Source organism: Cucurbita pepo, chromosome 19, assembly GCF_057944985.1.
Source record: "Cucurbita pepo subsp. pepo isolate OVF chromosome 19, ASM5794498v1, whole genome shotgun sequence".
Classification (NCBI taxonomy): Eukaryota; Viridiplantae; Streptophyta; class Magnoliopsida; order Cucurbitales; family Cucurbitaceae; genus Cucurbita; species Cucurbita pepo.
The window spans coordinates 607,073-626,349 of NC_141816.1; the positions used below are offsets into that span (position 1 = coordinate 607,073).

At 35.1% G+C, this 19,277-nt stretch overlaps 4 protein-coding genes across 8 annotated transcripts; 2 read left to right on the forward strand and 2 right to left on the reverse strand.

The window, feature by feature from the left end:
* Window positions 1–777: 777 nt before the first annotated feature.
* Window positions 778–4,416, reverse strand: LOC111782083 (transcription initiation factor IIB-2). The gene is made up of 7 exons (XM_023662867.2): window positions 3,839–4,416; window positions 2,616–2,640; window positions 2,189–2,318; window positions 1,976–2,106; window positions 1,793–1,881; window positions 1,307–1,383; window positions 778–1,101 (listed from the first exon to the last, which is right to left on the reverse strand). The coding sequence occupies exons 1-7, from the start codon at window positions 4,189–4,191 to the stop codon at window positions 968–970; spliced, it is 939 nt and encodes a 312-aa protein (XP_023518635.1). The 5' UTR covers window positions 4,192–4,416; the 3' UTR covers window positions 778–967.
* A 597-nt stretch (window positions 4,417–5,013) lies between these two features.
* On the forward strand, window positions 5,014–5,502 carry LOC111782084 (snakin-2-like). Its single transcript, XM_023662868.2, has 2 exons — window positions 5,014–5,134; window positions 5,321–5,502. The coding sequence occupies exons 1-2, from the start codon at window positions 5,014–5,016 to the stop codon at window positions 5,500–5,502; spliced, it is 303 nt and encodes a 100-aa protein (XP_023518636.2).
* Window positions 5,503–6,556: 1,054 nt separating this feature from the next.
* On the reverse strand, window positions 6,557–11,209 carry LOC111781081 (Pentatricopeptide repeat (PPR) superfamily protein). Of its 5 annotated transcripts, XM_087119831.1 has the most exons (6): window positions 11,066–11,209; window positions 8,430–10,573; window positions 8,214–8,257; window positions 7,472–7,556; window positions 7,019–7,116; window positions 6,557–6,922 (listed from the first exon to the last, which is right to left on the reverse strand). In XM_087119831.1, exons 1-2 carry the CDS (start codon window positions 11,075–11,077, stop codon window positions 8,600–8,602), a joined length of 1,986 nt encoding a protein of 661 aa, XP_086975957.1. In that variant the 5' UTR covers window positions 11,078–11,209; the 3' UTR covers window positions 6,557–6,922; window positions 7,019–7,116; window positions 7,472–7,556; window positions 8,214–8,257; window positions 8,430–8,599. The 5 variants fall into 5 exon arrangements, with proteins under 5 accessions (XP_086975957.1, XP_086975958.1, XP_023517268.2 ...); XM_087119832.1 differs by lacking the exon at window positions 7,472–7,556; XM_023661500.2 differs by having other exon boundaries at window positions 8,214–10,573.
* A 5,278-nt stretch (window positions 11,210–16,487) lies between these two features.
* On the forward strand, window positions 16,488–18,691 carry LOC111781236 (xylan glycosyltransferase MUCI21). The gene is made up of 3 exons (XM_023661718.2): window positions 16,488–16,988; window positions 17,158–17,238; window positions 17,399–18,691. The coding sequence occupies exons 1-3, from the start codon at window positions 16,757–16,759 to the stop codon at window positions 18,616–18,618; spliced, it is 1,533 nt and encodes a 510-aa protein (XP_023517486.2). The 5' UTR covers window positions 16,488–16,756; the 3' UTR covers window positions 18,619–18,691.
* Window positions 18,692–19,277: the final 586 nt, after the last annotated feature.

Below are 19,277 nucleotides of genomic sequence, written 5' to 3' on the forward strand. Positions count from 1 at the left end.
TTCGAGACCCAGTGTCCTTGTTGGCACATTGCTTCGTGTCTATCCCATTTCAGGAGCCCAACATTCTCGCTGGCACTCGTTCCCTTCTCCAATTGATATGGGACCCCCCAATCCATCCTCGTTCGAGGCCCAGCGTCCTTGCGTGTCTATCCCGTTTCGAGAGCCCAGGCATCCTCGCTGGCACTCATTCTCTTTTCCAATCGATGTGGGACCCCCAATCCACTACCCTTCGAGACCCAGCGTCCTTGTTGGCACACTGCCTCGTGTCTACCCCTTTCGGGGCCTAGCATCCTCTCTAGCACTCATTCCCTTCACCATTCGATGTAGGACACCCCCTCCCCCCCAATCCACCCTCTTGGGGTCAGCGTTCTTTCTGGCACACCACCTCGTGTCCACCCACCTACTGGAACATGCAAGCATATTTTAGCAACAAAAACCCACCGCTAACAATTTCCCTTTGGAGCATTCTCCTCAAGGTTTTTAAAACGTGTCTATCTACTTATTGAGCAGCAATTCCACATGACCTAGGTCAAGGATCGTAAGTGCTCGAGACCATCTGCATACTTTGAGATCTTGAAGATCTCACGACCTTAAAACCAAGTTGCCCAAAGTTTCCACTTGCAATTCTCATTGATACATTATACAGTATAAATAGATAATCTAGTTTTCAAGTTGATGCAAAAGAATACTTGGGAATAAAAGGAGCATGCATGCCCGAACTGACTCGTATTCATTTGGTATCTCATGAGAGCATCACAAAACTTGGGATAACTTGCATTGTGAACAACTGAGAGGTAAAATTATGGGAATTTAGGGGGTTTCAATAAGAATTTGATACTCGCAACGAATCTATTTAGGAAAAAGAGAAAAAAGCAGGGAAGGGACATTTTCTTTCTACCTCTCTTTGTAATCTCAAAGAGTTTAAATACACAAGCCTCAAAAAAACTAATCCAACTTCAGTTACATTTCAAGGACTGCACAGGTTCTTAAGATCCTCCTCTTTAGCATACCACCCCGGTATTATCTTCGAAACATGCGGGTACAGATCTTTATATGAGTTTCTGATCGTCCCTTCTGCAACACCGGTAGCTACCGATATGTCTGTAAAACTCAAATCCCTTGATTAAATTTCATATCAAGACTGACAATAACAATGCTCAGGAGAACGGGTCTAGTTTTGTTTCGAGGAGAAAACCATAACTTTCATAATCAAATAACAGAGTCATTATCAAACAAACATGCCCCAAATGAACAGATTATGAACATATATGATGTAGTGAAGATTAAAGCCACAGTTGAACATTACCTTTTAGAGGCTTCTTATCATCTGAAAGCTGAGTAATAATATAAATAACTGCTGCAGCAATGGATATTGGGCTTCTCCTGAAATGAGGGAAGAAAATCCTCTTTAAGAAAAAAGTGAACCAACAATAATCCTGTCCCTAGAAAATGGTGCCTACTAAGGTTAACACCAAGCTTATTCAAAACTTTATCCAATGTTTTCTAATCAAAGCATGAATTCAAACAGTTTGATAAGCTGAGGATAAATCAATCAATCAAATTATCTGTTAAAGAACAAGGGATTCAACCAAGCAGTTACTTAGCTAGGCCAGTGGATATCAATACTACTTGGGCACTGCAGATTTCGTAGAAGTTGGCTACTATGCCAGACCAGAAGAGGTATGTGTACGGGGCGGATTTCATCGAAGTTGAGTGAACACTTATCAAACCAGCCAAACAAAATAACCATAAAAGAAGCATAGAAAGAAATTCATAATGTCCAAATCGTTACCTGATATCGAACTCTTCAGATTTCTGTACAGCTTCTTGGGCAGCTTTAACAGCTTGATTATTCATGCCAAGATTAGAACAAAAACGCCTCTATGTTCATTTAGGAAAGAAACTTGATGTCAGAAGAAATGAACACAACATTATCTGTGATCGAACTTTAAAATAATTAAGTTGATATTCTCACCATAAAGTCTCCAGCATGTATCGTTCCCATCTCCACAGACTGACCCGTCTCCAACCCCAACTGTTTCACGATGTATTCTTTTGCTCGGCCAATCTCCTTCTTTGTTGCCCCATTAGCAACAGAGCAAATTTCTACTCAAAACCAGCATGATTAGGTAAAGAAGAGAAATCGAACTACAAATGCTCCAGATATCAAATGATTTACAAGCAGTACCCTTGACAGTGCGGGGTTTGTCTTCTTGTCGACAAGCAATGTATAAGCAAGCAGCCAATAAAGCATCTTGATTTCTTCCTCTACTAGACTTTTGATCTTCAACTCTTTTATATATCTCATTCGCCCGATCCTATGAATAAAACATTTACAAAATACCAAAGCTCAATGCTAGTGAAATGAATGGAACTCAAAAACAAAATCTAAAACTATTGTGGTCTTCGAATCTAAAACTATTTTGTTCTTCGAATTATTCATCGTGCATCAATTCCAGAACCAAAGTATAACGCATACGGTGAAAAATACATTATTTACAACCTTGACAATACAGCATGATCATTCTATACTGACAACTAACCTGAATGCTTTGAGAAAATACAAGAAATGGTAACTCGTGTCATTTTGTCATAATGGATGGAAAATTGCATACCTTAATGGTTGCAACAAGGCCCAACCTGAAACACATTACAGCTAACATTAGTCAGGTGTGGCCTTTTCTTTTTCTTTCTTTTGTTGATTAAATGCCAATCTTTGTTGAGAAAGATGAAAGAAAACAAAGGGCATAAAAAGAAAATGGCCCATGAAGAGGAGCTGAACTAAAACAAAAAAGCACAATTTAACAAAATATGCAAACTCATGACTGTTGTACCCAAAGCTCTGATACCACGTAATGCCACAACAAAAAATGTTATGATATCCAATTGTTGTAGCAGAATGCCACAACCAAAAAATGCTTTGATACCCAATTGGTGTAGCGGAAGCTACAACCAAACAAATAGCACTCTGGCTAAAAAACTATTGTCTTGTAGCGTGAGAGTATGAGAAATACACTTTGTAAACACTTTGGTTAGGGGACTTTTGGTACAACAATTGGGTATCAGAGCATTTTTGGTTTCAGTATTACGCTACAACAATTGGGTATCAGAGCATTTTTGGTTTTGGTATTACACTACAACAATTGGGTATCAGAGCATTTTTGGTTTCGGTATTACGAAACAACAATTGGGTATCAGAGTTGTCGTGGCATACCACTACAACAATTGGGTATCAAAGCATTTTGGTTATGCCTTCCGGTACAACAATTGGATATCGAAATATTTTTAGTCGTGACATTACGACACAACAAGTAGTATCTGAGCTTTGAGTACAACAATGACTTCATTAAGCATTATATATCAGTCTCAGATTATTATCATCAAAGCTAGGACACTTGTAAATAAGCAGCTCAATCACAAAATGCATGAAAATAAGAAAACAAAATCATAGAAAGATTCATGATCATGAGGCAAGGCCAATTATAAAACTATCAAACACTAGATGGAATGATTAACATTAAGTTTATCAGTTTTAAAATCCCATTAGAGAGAAGAGGCTGCCCCCATAATGAAGAAAACCCTTCAAATTCCAAAGCAACAAGAAAAAATTGACCTAATTGAATCCAGACTTGAGAGTTGAAATACCCTAATTTAGTATCCATCATCAAAAGTTCCCCCACAAACACAAAAATCATCAAACTACTAAGACTTTCCAATTCCCACCTTCCACAATTCCAATTCGATCGGTTTAACATTACGATTTAGTTAAATCCAAAGAAATTCAACTAATTCCATGTGTCCTCAGCATCAAGAGGATCAAAACAACCAACACCCTTACCTATCAGACATAGTAGCAATTGTCTTGAATGCAAGAATCAACCCTCGATCTGGATTAGACCCCCGATTCTGCCACCGACCTAATGACGAGGACAAGAACTCCCCTGCCGTACCATTAGGCTTGGCAATCACCGTGGAAAGGCCACCATCAGCCAAAAGCGGGTTGGACGGTCCACCAACACGAACCGGGTCGTTATCCCCAGACTCATTGGCAAAAGTCCTCCACTCGGACGTCTCATCGATGGAGTGCGACTCGAGCACAAGGCCGCACTCAGAGCACACGGTGTCTCCGGCAGAGTGATCGAAGACAACCTCCGTCTGACGCTTGCAGTCGGAGCAGAACGCATCGGACATTGTTCACAACCTCCTCCACCTCCTCCTCCTCCTCCTCCTCTATCCCAAAGAAAAAGCTTCAGAAATCAGAATTCAGGGAGCAGAAGAGAGAACGAATCCTAACTCCGGCAGAATTTAGGATATTGATTCGTTAATCCGCCGGCCGTCGAATTTGATTCTGACGATGGAAGAGGAAAAGCGAATGGGGAGTGTGGGAGAGGAGGGTATTTATAGAGAGAGGAATTTGAGATTTAGAAAAGTCATCGACGTTTCGTGGACGAATAGGGTCTGTTTGGAAATAGGGTTTGCCTTTCTCCTTAATCCGTTTTAGCCCTCCTCCTCTTATTCCAATTAAATTTAAGCTTGGGTTACGTGGGAATTTGGATGAATATTCTTAGCTTAAAAAATACTCAAATTAATAATTTACCTCATTAACTTTAATTTTATAAAAATAATTTAGTAGTTGAATTATAATATATAATAATTTAATCCTGTCATAAAAAAATATTATTATGATTTATTAGAATTTATTCATCAATAAATAGAATATCTTATATTTTTTTAATAAAAATTATATTGAAAAATGAAAATCAAATCTTTCAAAAAAAAAAAAATGTATTTAAGAAATTGAAATAAGAGATAAGGACGAGATACCAAACATCCCTACTTATAAAATCAGATCTCCACCAAATCCTTAAAATACTTTATTTCTTTATTTGAATTTGAAATGCATATCTTCAAACTCACTCTGGTCTTTACTATTCGTTATACCATTTTGTTTTTCATTTATTATGTTTTCTCAAGAACTTTGAGTTTCCACAAGAACTCTCTGCTTCGTCTTCTATGGCCATTTCTGTTCTTTCTAAAGCTCTGTTCAAATGTGTTTTCATGACCCTTCTCGTAGCTTATATGGTGAACTCCATTGACGCTGTCGCGGTGGAGCCTCCTAACGCTCAAAACATTGGTAAATATAAACACAATATTAATTTTTTAATATATTTACTTAGCTAAAGATTATAGTTTTATTCGTAGTGACTAGAAATTAAACATATATTTAGATTGGTTGCTACACATGCGTCGGAATCACGTAAATCTTTGTCTCTTTATTTAATTGATGTTCGTGAGTGTGTGAGTATAATCATGTTATCAGATTGTGGAGGAGCTTGTGGGTCGAGGTGCAAATTATCTTCAAGGCCAAATCTATGCAACAGGGCGTGCGGCACATGCTGTGCTCGTTGCAGCTGCGTGCCGCCGGGCGCTTTCGGCAACTACGACGCCCGCCCTTGCTACGCCGACATGACCACCCACGGCGGCCGCCGAAAGTGCCCCTAAATATATGAGTTTCAAGAGTTTGAAGAGGGTTTGAAATATAGGATTAATACAAGATTTGTAGGTATGAATTATTATGTACGTTATTTGGACTTCAAAGAAAAGTGGGTCGGTTTTCATCATTAATGTCCTTTTGAAGAGTTGATAGAGATATTAAATGTTGTTTGAAAATTTGATTTAGAAAAGGTTTTTCACACCAATTACAAATTTCAAAACTGTCTTTCAACCTAAAAAAACATAAAGTTTCTTGGGTTAAAAAGTCGAATTTGATTGCAATTAAATTGAATTTGAAGAGTGATTTAGTGCGTCATTATCTACAAAACGCACTATAAGTGTCTTTGATCCTACCGGATAGCATTCGAAAATATTTCCGTTGACAATTACCATAGAGGAGCAAGAGATGAGATCGAGATAGCAAATTGAGTGTGTAATGATCCAACTTTCCTAAACCTAGACCAATATGGATCATCACTAGATGCATGTTATCGTTGTTTTAAAACCCGAGAAAATAAAATTTAAAAATTGATAAACAATATTATTTTCAATATAATGGGCAAAATTTGCTCAAAGTTCCCTTGAAAGGGTTAATAATCACACCGCTAAAACATCTTATAAATAGTTCCATAAAGAAAACACAAATCAAAACCCACAAATACTAAAAAATAATGGAAAAGCAAGACTATACATGAGGTTACAAACTCCTTGGTCTTTGCCCCTTCTCTAAAGAAGAAAAACCAATGAATCCAAAATTGTTGCACAAACGATAAAATGTAATGTAAAATCAATGAATCCAAAATTGTTACACACACGTTAAAATGTAATGTAAAACCAATGAATCCAAAATTGTTCAAAACAACTCATCCAAAATTGTTCAAAACAACTCATCCAAAATTGTTCAAAACAACTCATCGAGTCTATGACCTTATCTAGACTTGAAAACACTAGCCATCCAACCTGTGACCAAAAATCAAAACACTTGTATGTGACCAAAAACCTAAAATTCTAGTTAACCTGTGATCAAGAACTAAAATGTAATTCAACTAGCCTATAATCAGGGTGGTACAATTTACTCATTCACTCAGAATGAGTAATTGCCTCGAGCTTTATTTCATAAACATTGTGTTATTTTATACATGCATGAGGTCCCATAAATAATTTTACAAAAGTATATGTAGATTCACAACAACCACATAATCATATCATATAACGGAACATATGCATACATATCTAACTATCTCTAGGTCATCCAATAGTAAAATCTCTAAGATGTCGTTACAAGTATATTTCGGCTTAATCCAATCTAACCCTACCTTGGTTATGTGAATACTCATAGTTTGAACTTGTTCATTCCTTCCAAGCACTTTTGTCATTAGCTCCAACAACTATTCGGCCAACCACATATTCCAAGAACTTGTGTGAATACCTATGTTGTTTATAAGTACTTCCAAATAAAGATCAAAACGACTCAAATCACATAGATGAGCTTATGATAATGCCTTCATCAATTCCCCTTTCTTACCTTTACTTTGACACGGCAGTGAGGTATTTTTTATGCTTGTTCAAGAGCACATTATGTAAGGTTCATAGGCTCGCCAAATCTCATCAACCATTCTGAATCTACAAACAGGGGAAAGAAAACTTTAGTGGCAAGTATATTCTTCCTTGCGATATAAATTTAAGTGATGCAAAACTTGTTTACAAGACCAATATTTAATGTGAAGCATGAGCTCTCACAGTTAGAGTAGTCAAGTGAAATACAGTAATTCAAAAAAACTAATGCATATGTTTGTAAAGAACATTAATAGAACAAAGGAAATAGGTTTTGGATAGCAAAATCGTGATAACAAGAACTAGAGTATGAATTTATTATGTTAACTACGAATGTTAATGTTGAATGAAAATTTTGTTTTTCATACTAATTAGTTGAGCTATGGAAGTGTTATCACGTTGATCAACAATGAGAGAAACGAACCAAGAGAGGGATTTTGCAATGGAGCGATTGTACTCAGGGAAGCAAAGCGAAGTGAATTGAAGGAAGTCAACTCGCAATAGATCATCTGCCAAAGAGATTCAATGTGAGATTCCATATCGGTTGGGGAGGAGAACAAAGCATTTTTTTTATAAAAGTGTGGAAATCTCTCTCTAGCATATGCATTTTAAAAACTTTGAGGGGAAACCTAAAAGGGAAAACCCAAAGAAGCCAATATCTACTAGGGTTTGGGCTGTTACAAATGGTATCAGAGCTAATGTCGGGCAATGTGCCAGCGAGGAAGTTGAATCCCGAAGGGGGGGTGGATAGCCCCACATCGATTGGAGAAGGAAACGAGCGATAGCGAGGACGCTGGGCCCCGAAAGAGGGTGGATTGTGAGATCTCACATCGGTTGGGGAGGAGAACGAAGTATTCTTTATAAGGGTGTGGAAACCTTTCCATAGTAGACGCATTTTGAAAACCTTGAGGAGAAGCCCGAAAGGGAAAACCCAAATAGGACAATAACTGCTAGCAGTGGACTTGGACTTGAGCTTGAGCTTGGGCTTGGGCTTGGGCTGTTACATTCAATGATCGGCCAGATGCCTCCTAAAGCTTTTTGAGGTCTGCACTATTTAGGGTTCGTTGCATATCTCAATCACTAGCACATAGAAATCATAATGCAAAATGAAATCTCCTCCCAAGTCCAAAAGGGAAAGAAAGTGATAGAGAAGAAAGAGAAAGTACCAATATGAAGAAGGCAATAGTTGAGAGAAGCTGAATCCAACGAGCTGTGAGAAGGCACCACCATTGACATTAGCTTTATTGTCATATCCTTGAAGCAAGGCACTACACAACTAAGAAACTTAGCAATGGAGAGATGAAAAAACATATAAAATTTTGGACGAAAATGTAGAAGTATCCAAGATGGTGAAAGAAAGAATTTACGACATTAGAAGTAACCTAATGAATATCCAGGAAGCGGGCAATCAATGATACTTGTCTGCTGTAATCATTAACCAATGATTCTCACTATAATAGTAAACTCATCAATGTACATGTTATGCCGCTCATCAACCTTTGCATAAAAGAAAAGGCTATTGGCTTAATGCAATTGCACATGCTACCATATCTCAATATAAATTCAAGACTTCATCTAAAATGAATCCAATATCACAAAGTTGACTTGTCAATGCATTCAATTCTAAATGTGTCCTGTCTCCGGTGAGAAAAACGTGCACTCCATCCTTGAGTTCGATCCAACTACATCCGGGCGTCTTCCTGACATGTTGTTCCTTCATCGTGTTTCTAACCTCCAACACCTCTTCATATCGACCTACAACTCCATAAACATTAGACATCAACACATAACTCCCACAATGCTCTGGATCCAATTGCATTACTTTTTGTGCAGCAATCTCGGCCAACTCCGCATTCCCATGGAGTCGACAAGCTCCCAATAAAGCCCTCCACACAACGGGATTGGCTTCAATAGGCATCGTTTGGGCTAAATCATAAGCATCCTCTAAATGCCCAGCTCGTCCGAGCATATCAATCACACAAGTGTAATGTTCAATGGTTGGGATAACACCGAAATCATGCTCCATTTGAGCTAAGAACGAACGCCCTTGACACACAAAACCTGCATGATTGCACGCCGATAAAACTCCAACAAAAGTAACTTCATCGGGCTTAATTTTGGCCTCGCACATGTGAGAAAACATATCCAATGCATCCATGCCATATCCATGCATACCATACCCCATAATCATAATATTCCATGATGCCACATCCTTATTGGTCATTGAATTAAAAACCTTTTGAGCATTTTTCATACTTCCACATTTTGCGTACATATCCATAACAGCATTATTCACAAGTAAATCATCTATAACTCCATTGTCCCCATCCATTCCCAATCCATTAACAATCATATATCCATGAATTTCTCTACCATGCATGAGGGCAGCCAAATGGGAGCAAGCTGGAAGTATGGTTGTGACGGTTACCAAATCAGGTAGAAACCCAGAACCTAACATGTTATCAAAAAGCCTCAAGGCACCATCATGGTCACCACATTGTTCATGAACCGATATAATTGAATTCCATGAGAAAATATCCTTTTCATTCATCGTCTCAAAAACCATTAAAGCGTCTCCGATATGTTTGCATTTCCCATACATATCGATTAGCGCATTTGAAACTGCAACGCCTGAATCATAACCCATTTTCATCACAATCCCATGGACTGTTCTCCCATTGTCTAGGTGTCCCTTTAAAGCAAAAATAGACAAAATTCCAGTAATTGTAAACCTACTAGGTGAAACACCTTCTATATGCATTCTTCTGAAAATCTCTAATGCCTCATCAAGGCAACCAATCTGGGCGTACCCATTGATCATTGCATTCCAAAGCACAACATCTCTTATTGGCAATTCTTCAAACACTTCTTGTGCATCCTCCATTGAGCCAAGCTTCAAGTAAGTATTAACCAAAGCACTACCAACAAACAAATCCAGCTCCAACCCCATTTTAAACAAACATCCATGAATCTTCTTCACCTCCATGACCTCACAACAAGATCTAACTACACATGGAAAAGTGTACTTATCAGGCATCACACCCTCTAACCTCATTTGCTTATAAAATTGAAACCCAATCGAAGCAAGACCATTAGCAACAAACCCAGAAATTATAGCATTATATGCAAACACATTAGGCTCATAACACGGATCGTGGAAAACCAAAACAGCCTCCTCCATTCGACCACATTTGGAGTACATGTTGATTAAGCTAGTGATAGATGAAGGTGAATGGGAAAAACCATAGGTGATCATTACAGAATGAAGCTGCTTTCCTTTGTTGAGATTCTTAGATTCAGCACATGATTGTAGAAAAGCAATGCATGTTGTTACGTTATCGAGCAATCGAAAATCTGAAGGCTTGGAAGGAAGTGAAGTTGACAAACTAAGAAAGGAAGAAGAAACAAAGTAGTGCTTCTTGGAGACAATTTTGGTGGAGATCTTTTTGTTTGTTATGCACCATGCTAATCTATCAACAACGTTGTCAAAAAATTTGCTTGGTTTTAACATATTCAACATCGTCACCTATAACAACAACACACAACCAAATAAACAAATCAAATCTACTTATACATACAAATGAGAAGTGCAAGCTTCCATAGAAAATTGAGTTAGAATTTCATGAAAATTTCTCCTTGAAACACTTTAATGCGTTTATGATAGTCCTAACTCCATTAAAACATACTACTCAACCTTCAACTCATTACCTTTCTATAAATTTTCGTGTATAAACACATCTAAATATAATATGAACACTCAGGAGTTTAACAGAAACAGAAAATTAAGAAAAATTACGAGTAGCAGCAGGAGAAATGGATGGAGAAGATAAGAAAATTGTCTAAAAATAGTATAGAATTTCATAAACGTGTCCAAAAAAAGAAGAAGAAGAAATAAGCAAGTGACGAATCATTACCCAGAAAAGCATAGATTTCATCGCATCATTACTAACAAAACAGACCCTGGAAGCTTCAAACCAATCCAAAGAAATATGAAAAGTAAGAGACGGGTATACCTAACCGGAAAAGTCATCGGAGATTTGCCGGAGACTCTGGAAATGGCGGCGGTGTGAGAAAAAGACCGACGACGGCGTGATGGCGGGAGAGAGAAAAGAGAACAGCAGCGTGTGGACCGGAGGAAATTGAATCGCAAAGAAGCGCGCAAGAACGAAACCCTACGTCAATCGGAGGTCGGTTCGGGTAAACCGAAAACGGTCCGACCATACCGGACGGTCTGATATAATGGTTGAACCCAACCATTACAGAACTGCCTGTGGGTCTGCTTGTGAATTTATTTGGGCTTGGGCTTGGGCTTGGGCTTCGTATCTTATGGATATATAGGTGTCAAATTCGGGTGATATTTTTATTTTTATTTTCTTTCACTTATTGAAATGTAACGGTCAAATTCTGCTGCTTACGTTACGGTCAGTGACTTGCCAGGTGGGTGCTGCCCGCGGTCTGTTTCAGCCGTCACAAGCTATATATATATATATTGACTAATAATGAAAAATTGATCTTATCATTTGGCAAGATAATGATGCTCTAAATAATATTTTTTTTTTAAATAAAGAAATAATTAATTTCAGTAAGCATCAATTCAGTTATGATCTACATACATATTTCCAGTATTAATATATAATCGAGTCAATTAAGATGGGTTTAATAACCCCTTTATTTATTTATTTATTTATTTATTTATTGAAAACAACCCTTTTATTCCTTTTATTTTTTATACTTTACTTTCTTTAAAAGAATTACTCTTAGAATACGACACCTGTAGACTTTCTATTTGATTGTATCGAAATGATCGAGCAAGACTCGTCTATGGAGGGGTGAGTCAAGGCTTAAGATCGGGTCGAAAAACTTAATTGATAGATGAAATGTGAATATATTTATACCACTGTTTATTTGTCCCGACAGATGGAGGAGGTTAGGCTTTACCATTCTCAGGTTCTTTAAAGACAACAAAAAGTTTATACGTATCACCCAGTTCGAGATACTTTAGTCAATGTTTTGACACTTGAGAGAATAATCTCCAAAAGAAGGACGTGCACGTGATTATGGTTGATGGAGACCTAAAGTTCGTAGCGTCTCGACGCTTCACGATTGGAGAGGCTTGAGGGTTGCAGAATTAAGCCTTTCAATTCTCTAAGAGCGTCTTATTAACACTTGAGAGGAAAATCTCCAAAGAAGGACGAGCACGTGATTATAGTTGATGAAGACCTATTGTTCGTAGCATCTCGACACTCCACTTTCACAATTGGAGAGGCTTGATGGTTGCAAAATTAAGACATTCAATTCTCTAAGAATGTTGTCTTGACACTTGAAAGGAAAATCTCTCAAGAAGAACGCGCACGTGATTATGGTTAATGCAGACCTAATCTTTGTAGCGTTTTTTAAATGTTATTGTACTTTACATTGTTCTCACTTCATACCGTTGATTTATTTATTTATATTAAGTTGTCAGAGAGAACAAAAACTAATATAAATAAATTAGAATTAATTGTAATATTCTTATAATTCGAGTATCGGTTTGAAAAAAAATATTATTATTTTGAAAATTCAAGATTTTTATAATATTCTCAAAAAAAAATTATATTTCTAAAAAACTAGAAATAAGTAATGAATTGGTAATTATAAAATTATAATAGTATATTTAATTCTTAATTTCTAAGGAATTAAAAAATAATTAAAAAAGGGAAATTATTGAAAGAATTAATTAGGCATTGGCGGCCATCAGAATCAAAGCAAAGAGATTCAAAACTTAATTGTGTGAAAATTCATATTTGGATTTGACTCCGAATATTATTTTAAAATTCATTCGAATTTTCCTAAAAAAAAAGGAATTTATTGGTCTTTTGTCCCCGCCGCAAGCAAGCGTCTCATTTAATCTCATCACGCGCTTTGGTTGCGCGTGGTTAACACTTTCCCAAAACTAAGATAACCTTTGAATTTATATACTTCAAATTTTTATTGGTATTAAATTAAAATTAAATGATCCTTTAGATTTCGTTTAATAAATAAAAGCCCTTCAATTAAACAAAAAAGAAAATATCTAATAAATTATTTATTTATTTATTTATTTATTTATATATATATAGCTTTCAATTTATTTTTAAATAAAAGTCATTATTCCATGACGTGACCACGTAACCGAATTGTTTTAAAATTGTGAAAATCATTCTCACAGATCAACACGAGTCATTTAACCATGTTTCCTTAGAAAATTTTCAAGATGTTGCTCTATGATTGAGTCACTGAAAAAACGTACATTTTATTGTTATACTATATATTACAAATAATTAATTTCACCATAAATAATTAGTTTATTATTTTCTTAATTCATATTAATGAGTACCTTATTTGATCATGCATGCTATTTGATTTTTATTTTAAATATACTATATACTTTGAACCATTCAACTTTAAAACGTTCATCTTAATGTACGTTATTTTAATCATAATTAAACGTTCAACAAAATTTAAACATTAGAATATCACAAAATCCAAAAATTTAGAAGCATAATAGATAATTTTTTTTATAGGCTAAAAAATTAATTTAAAAAATCAAAAAATTATGTAAAAAGAATACCTTTAAAAAATCAAAACAATCACGTGGAAACTATTAATACTTTGTTTTAAAAATACACTTAACTTTCAATAGTGTTTCAAAAACACCTCGAACATTAAAAAGTTTTATTAATACCCTTCATTTTTTTTGTTTACCGTAATATATGATCAGAAAATCGTATATTTACATCTCATAGATCATCTCCAAAATTTTTAATATTATATTTAAAAGTTGATGGGTATTTTTTAGACTCGATACTAATAATTCCGTCCATATACTAATAAGTAAATGTTTTTTTTTTAATTATTAATGAAAATTTTGAAAGTTAAAGTATATTTTTTAAATTGAAAATTAAAAGGTAGTTTTGAAACCTTTTCAAAATAAAAAAAAAAAAAAAAAAAAAAAAAAAAAACTATTTTTAAATTTTAATTTTTTTTAAAACAAGTTTTATTTTTGTTTTAAAGTAAAAGGTTGACATTTTTGGTCGAGTATTTTAATTAATAAATAAACAGTAAATTGGTAATAAATTCAAACCTAATCCAGTTGTACTTATCGACAAAGATTAAACCGACAGTCAAATCTTAATCACTGACAGTCAATGTTCTCATTACCTTCAAAACAAAATTTTACAGTTACGCTCACTGACAATATTTAATATTGCCCTATTTGCCACGCGCTCTGCCCTCGCCGGCGCGTCCCCAATACGCTCTACTTTATTGCCTACTATATTTATTTTTAGATTAATTTTTTCCAACTTTTAAAATATTATATTCAATATTCATCTATTTAATTAAATAATTTATGTAAAAAAAATTAAGAGCAAAAACTAATTTATATTTGTAGCTATTTATTTATTTACTTTGATAATTTAATTTTAAAAAAACTTTATTGTAGTTTTGACATTTTTGTTGAATATTAAATAAACATTAAAGTAATAATAAATTAAAACCTAATTGTTGACCATTTTTTCCTCCTAAAAAATTCTACATAGTTTAATGGTTAAAGTATTTATACCTTTCTTCAAAGTTAAAAGTTTAAATTCCTCTCCCAATATTTATCATATTAAAAATAATCCAAAAGATTAAAAAGAGGTTGAAAAATATTTCGGTTCTTTCTTTGAAGTAAAGATTCAATGGGTAATAATTTAATCCCTATTGTTATCGGTTAAAACTTCTTACTCAAATAAATGGAATAATTATAATTTTTATCTCCAGCTCCGTTTAGTTAACGGGAAAAAATCTCTTTTTACTCCGTTATTATTTACGATTTGAATGGATTCTCTAATATGTTCGATGTAGGTCTCGATAGGGCCGGTTAAACAGACATCTATAATCTCAATATATATATTTTTTTTGGTTAAATAGATTTTAAATTTTATTTTTTTATTCAATAAGATTCCGTTGAAAAATACTTTCATTATATAAAATAATTAAAAATAAAAAATTAAATGATTAAATTATGGTTTTAAAAAAAGTTATTCTATTAATTATAAATATAAGAAAAGAAATGTGTTTTTCTTTAACTATTTTCAAATAAGTAAATAAATATTCTCAGGGAAGTTTGAGGTGACACGCGCTTTGCCCTCATCGGCGCGTGGAGAAAGATTCCCCCATACGCCAGCTTGTTGCCATCTCTCAAAAAAAAATTTTCCTTTCCAATTTTTAGGTAAAATTATTGAGTTTTTGAATTTTTTTTTTCTAAAAAAGTTTGTTTCTAAAACTTTACTGATTTTTAGAAGTTTCTAATATTAGGATATAAAACCTAAGTTTGGTTTAAATTTGATGAGTAAATTGCATGAATTTCAGCAATTTTGAGTGAGCTACCTCGTTTTTTGTCGAGTTGATATCATTTTTGTTTCTATCTACGCTGTCACGAGAGGGTGGCAGCTATCGATATAAAATAGTGTGACACTGGCATGTGAAGAGAGAGTAGAAGGTATGTCGAAGAGGTGAGAAATCGAGGTAGATAGAATGAATATTCTAAGCTTAAAAGACAAGAATTCGAGAGCGGAGAATGAGGGAAGAGAAATGGTGAGAGAGAATCTGTGTCACTCATTGTTTGAGGAGAAAATTAGGGTGCGGGAAGACAGGACCTTAGAGAAAAAGGGTTAGTTCGATTACTTTAGGTTTGAAGATTGAACCGAGTTTTGCAATTTTTTAAACTTTTAAATCGACCAAACCAATTTTTTTTCAAAATAATCAAACCAAATCAACTGGTTTGGACACGTTCAATTCATCTTCTCAGTTTCATCCGTTCCTCATTTATCCGTCTCCATAATTTTTTAAAACTGAAATTCAATCTGAAATTTAACGTTAAATAATATATTTGAAATTTTAAAAATTAAAAATTTATTATTATTTTTTAAATTAAAGAAAAAAAAAAAAAGCATGATAATTATGGTCAACTACGACTATTAGGCGCGTTGAGTGCTTAACACAATTCATTAGAGGAAAGGTAATGAAGAATTTACACGCCTTTATTTAAACCACTTTTCTCAACACGCAGGTTTATAAATTTAAAATTTAGATATGTGAGCTTAATTAATTATGTATTAATTACAATTCTCTTCCCATAATTTTTCTACCATATCTAAATAATTTTTTTTATTAATTTTATTTCAAATAATAATTAAGTTAAATAAGTTATTAATAGAGAAGTTCATATGACTCGAGAACCCAACTAATCCAAATTATCCAACCCAAGATTAGATTATTATAAAAATAAAAAAATATTTGACATCGGATTCTTTTTATGAGATTGGGTTGAAAATTCAATTCGAGTTGCTCGGGTCACTAACATGATCAACATGAAATTTTGTACGTGAATAGACGGTTAATAATTTAGAGGGATATTTTTTATATTTTTGAGTGTTTTATAAAAAATATAAATAAATTTTTAATATGGATATCCTAAAGACACCATCCCCAAGTTTGACGCCTCCATTCTTGCCTTTTTCTCCCTTACTCATTCCCTGCGGCTACTACAAACCTCAGGCCACAAAACGCCTTGCTGTTGTTCTTCTTCTCTCTCTATCTTTCTCTCTCCTTCCTATAAAAACAGAGTCTCTCCCGTTTGTTCTTCTGCAAATTTTCTCTCTCTTCTCTTAAAGATAAAAGAAAGAACAAAAGGAAGCTTGGGAATATGGTTCATCACTATATACGCTATCAGCCATGGAAAAAGGGGATGAACATAAGAACACCTGCTCAGTTTGTTCATCATGATGATCATGAAGAACAAGATGATGATGAAGAAGCTATGGGCTGTGATGAGTTTTATTACTCTGTTTCTGCTTACAAGAAAACTAAACCTAAGTTTTTGTTCCTTCTTTTCCTCTGTTTTCTTTCTTGCTGCTTCGTTTTTGCTCCTCATTTCTGTAAGTTTTTTCTTCTCATTCTCTGTTTTTTTTTGTTTTGGGTTTCTTTTTTTCTGCTCTGTTTTTAATGGGTTTTGTTTGTTTTTTTGTTTCAACATTCTTTTGAGGTTGAAAATTGTGTTTTTGGTGCTCTGTTTTTAATGGGTTTTGTTTGTTTTTTTGTTTTTAGATTCTTTTAAGGTTGAAAATGGTGATGTTTCTGCCGCTGTTATGGAGGTTTCTGCTCCTCTCTGTTCTTCAATCCCTAATGGTATGCCTTTCTCTCTGTTTTTCTATGCTTTCTTTTCCTCTGTTTTTGAAAAATCTCTGTTACTCTGTTTCTGCTGACAAGAATCTGATCCGTTTTTGATGAAAAAAGGAACCAAAAACCTTTTGTTAGCAGAAATTAATGTTTTTTTTTCCTTTGTCAGGAACCATTTGTTGTGACAGGAGTAGCATTCGGTCTGATATATGTATTATGAAAGGCGATATAAGAACAGAGTCTTCTTCCTCATCAATCTTCCTCTACACGTCGTCCAATTCCCCGATTGACAACGACAACGACGACGACAACACGGTGATTCAACTCGAAAGAATCAAGCCTTACACAAGGAAATGGGAGAACAACACCATGAACACAATTGATGAATTGCAGCTCATTGTTAAGCGAAAGAGCAACGACATCGATCGACACCATCGGTGTAACGTTCGACACGATGTTCCCGCCGTGTTCTTCTCGACCGGAGGCTACACAGGCAACGTTTATCACGAATTCAACGACGGGATTTTGCCGCTCTATATAACTTCACAACATTTGAATAAAGAGGTTGTTTTTGTGATCCTTGAGTATCATAATTGGTGGCTAACAAAATATGGTGATATCCTCTCCCAACTCTCAAACTATCCACCAATTGACTTTAGAAAGAACAATAAAACTCATTGCTTTCCTCAAGTGATTGCTGGTTTGAGAATTCATGATGAGCTAACTGTGGAGCCTTCATTGATGGAAGGGAACACGAGCATTGTCGAGTTTCGAAACCTATTAGACACGGCGTACCGACCTCGAACCCGAGAGGTGGTTCGACACGAGAAGAACGAAGCCAAAGAGCAACCAAAATTGGTGGTTCTGTCAAGGAAGGGATCAAGGGCTATAACAAATGAGAAGTTAATGGTGAAAATGGCTGAGAAAATTGGGTTCAAGGTGAAAGTTTTAAGGCCTGATAGAACAACAGAGCTGGCTAAGCTTTATAGAGAGCTCAATGAATGTGATGTAATGGTAGGAGTTCATGGAGCTGCCATGACACATTTTCTGTTCATGAGGCCTAATTCAGTGTTCATTCAAATCATTCCATTGGGGACGGTTTGGGCAGCCGAGACGTACTACGGCGAGCCTGCGAAGAAGCTCGGTTTGAAGTACGTTGGGTATGAAATTCGGCCGAAGGAGAGTTCGTTGTATAGCAAGTACGAGAAAGATGATCCTGTTCTTGTCGACCCAGATAGCATTACACAAAAAGGGTGGGAATATACGAAGAAGATCTATCTTGATGGCCAGAATGTGAAGTTGAATCTTGCACGGTTTCAGAAGCAGTTGGACCGAGCTTATTACTATAGCATTTCTCGAACCCGAGCCCGAACCCAACACCACGGTTGATTGGAGTAATGGTTGCATCATATTATGTGAGGAGTTGTTCTTTTGGGGTAAATAAAATATTTTTCTAAATACATTTTTTCTGTACATAATATTTGATTATTCTTCTCTCAAAAGTTTGTGTTTAAAAAAGAACTGGTAGTTACTACCTATACCAACAATGTGTACTCTTCTTTTCAGTGATCAAATCACCAAAACTCCAAACTTAAGCGTGCTTTGCTTGAATAATTTATATTGGGTAACCTCTCGAAAAATTTCCACTTTAAGATAAAGAAGTAACTGAACCATGTTACACAGAGAATGTCGAAGCCATAAGGTACTTGATTTAGAATCCAAGTCTGAATTTTGGCATTAAGAGTGTTTATATGACCCGATAACCGACCAACCCTAACTACCTAGCAAAAAATTTGTAGCCGTTGGTATGAACATTTTTTTTTTGTTGGGTCAACTTGACCAACTCGAAAATAGGGTTACAACTCATCGAATTTCAAAAGATTTTTAGTCATTAATATAATTTGTATTGCAACCCAACTGAAAACCATAGGATTGGATTAGGTTGGGTTGTGAACTCTATTCAGGTTGGTTCAATCCAACTTAACCTTTTTTAAATTTAATATATAAAAAAAAAAAGAAAATAAATTTAATTGAAATAATAATTTGGG

Bases quoted from the DNA above. Each gene is read 5' to 3' on its own strand.
- LOC111782083 (XM_023662867.2), bottom strand. From the start codon at position 4,191: ATGTCCGATGCGTTCTGCTCCGACTGCAAGCGTCAGACGGAGGTTGTC. The intron at 2,641-3,838 runs GTAAGGGTGTTG...AATGTGTTTCAG, and splicing joins ATTGCTACTATGTCTGATAG to GTTGGGCCTTGTTGCAACCA. The intron at 1,882-1,975 runs GTGAGAATATCA...AAATGAACATAG, and splicing joins TACATGCTGGAGACTTTATG to AGGCGTTTTTGTTCTAATCT.
- LOC111781236 (XM_023661718.2), top strand. From the start codon at position 16,757: ATGGTTCATCACTATATACGCTATCAGCCATGGAAAAAGGGGATGAAC. The intron at 16,989-17,157 runs GTAAGTTTTTTC...TTTTGTTTTTAG, and splicing joins CGTTTTTGCTCCTCATTTCT to ATTCTTTTAAGGTTGAAAAT. The intron at 17,239-17,398 runs GTATGCCTTTCT...TTCCTTTGTCAG, and splicing joins CTGTTCTTCAATCCCTAATG to GAACCATTTGTTGTGACAGG.
- LOC111782084 (XM_023662868.2), top strand. From the start codon at position 5,014: ATGGCCATTTCTGTTCTTTCTAAAGCTCTGTTCAAATGTGTTTTCATG. The intron at 5,135-5,320 runs GTAAATATAAAC...TCATGTTATCAG, and splicing joins TCCTAACGCTCAAAACATTG to ATTGTGGAGGAGCTTGTGGG.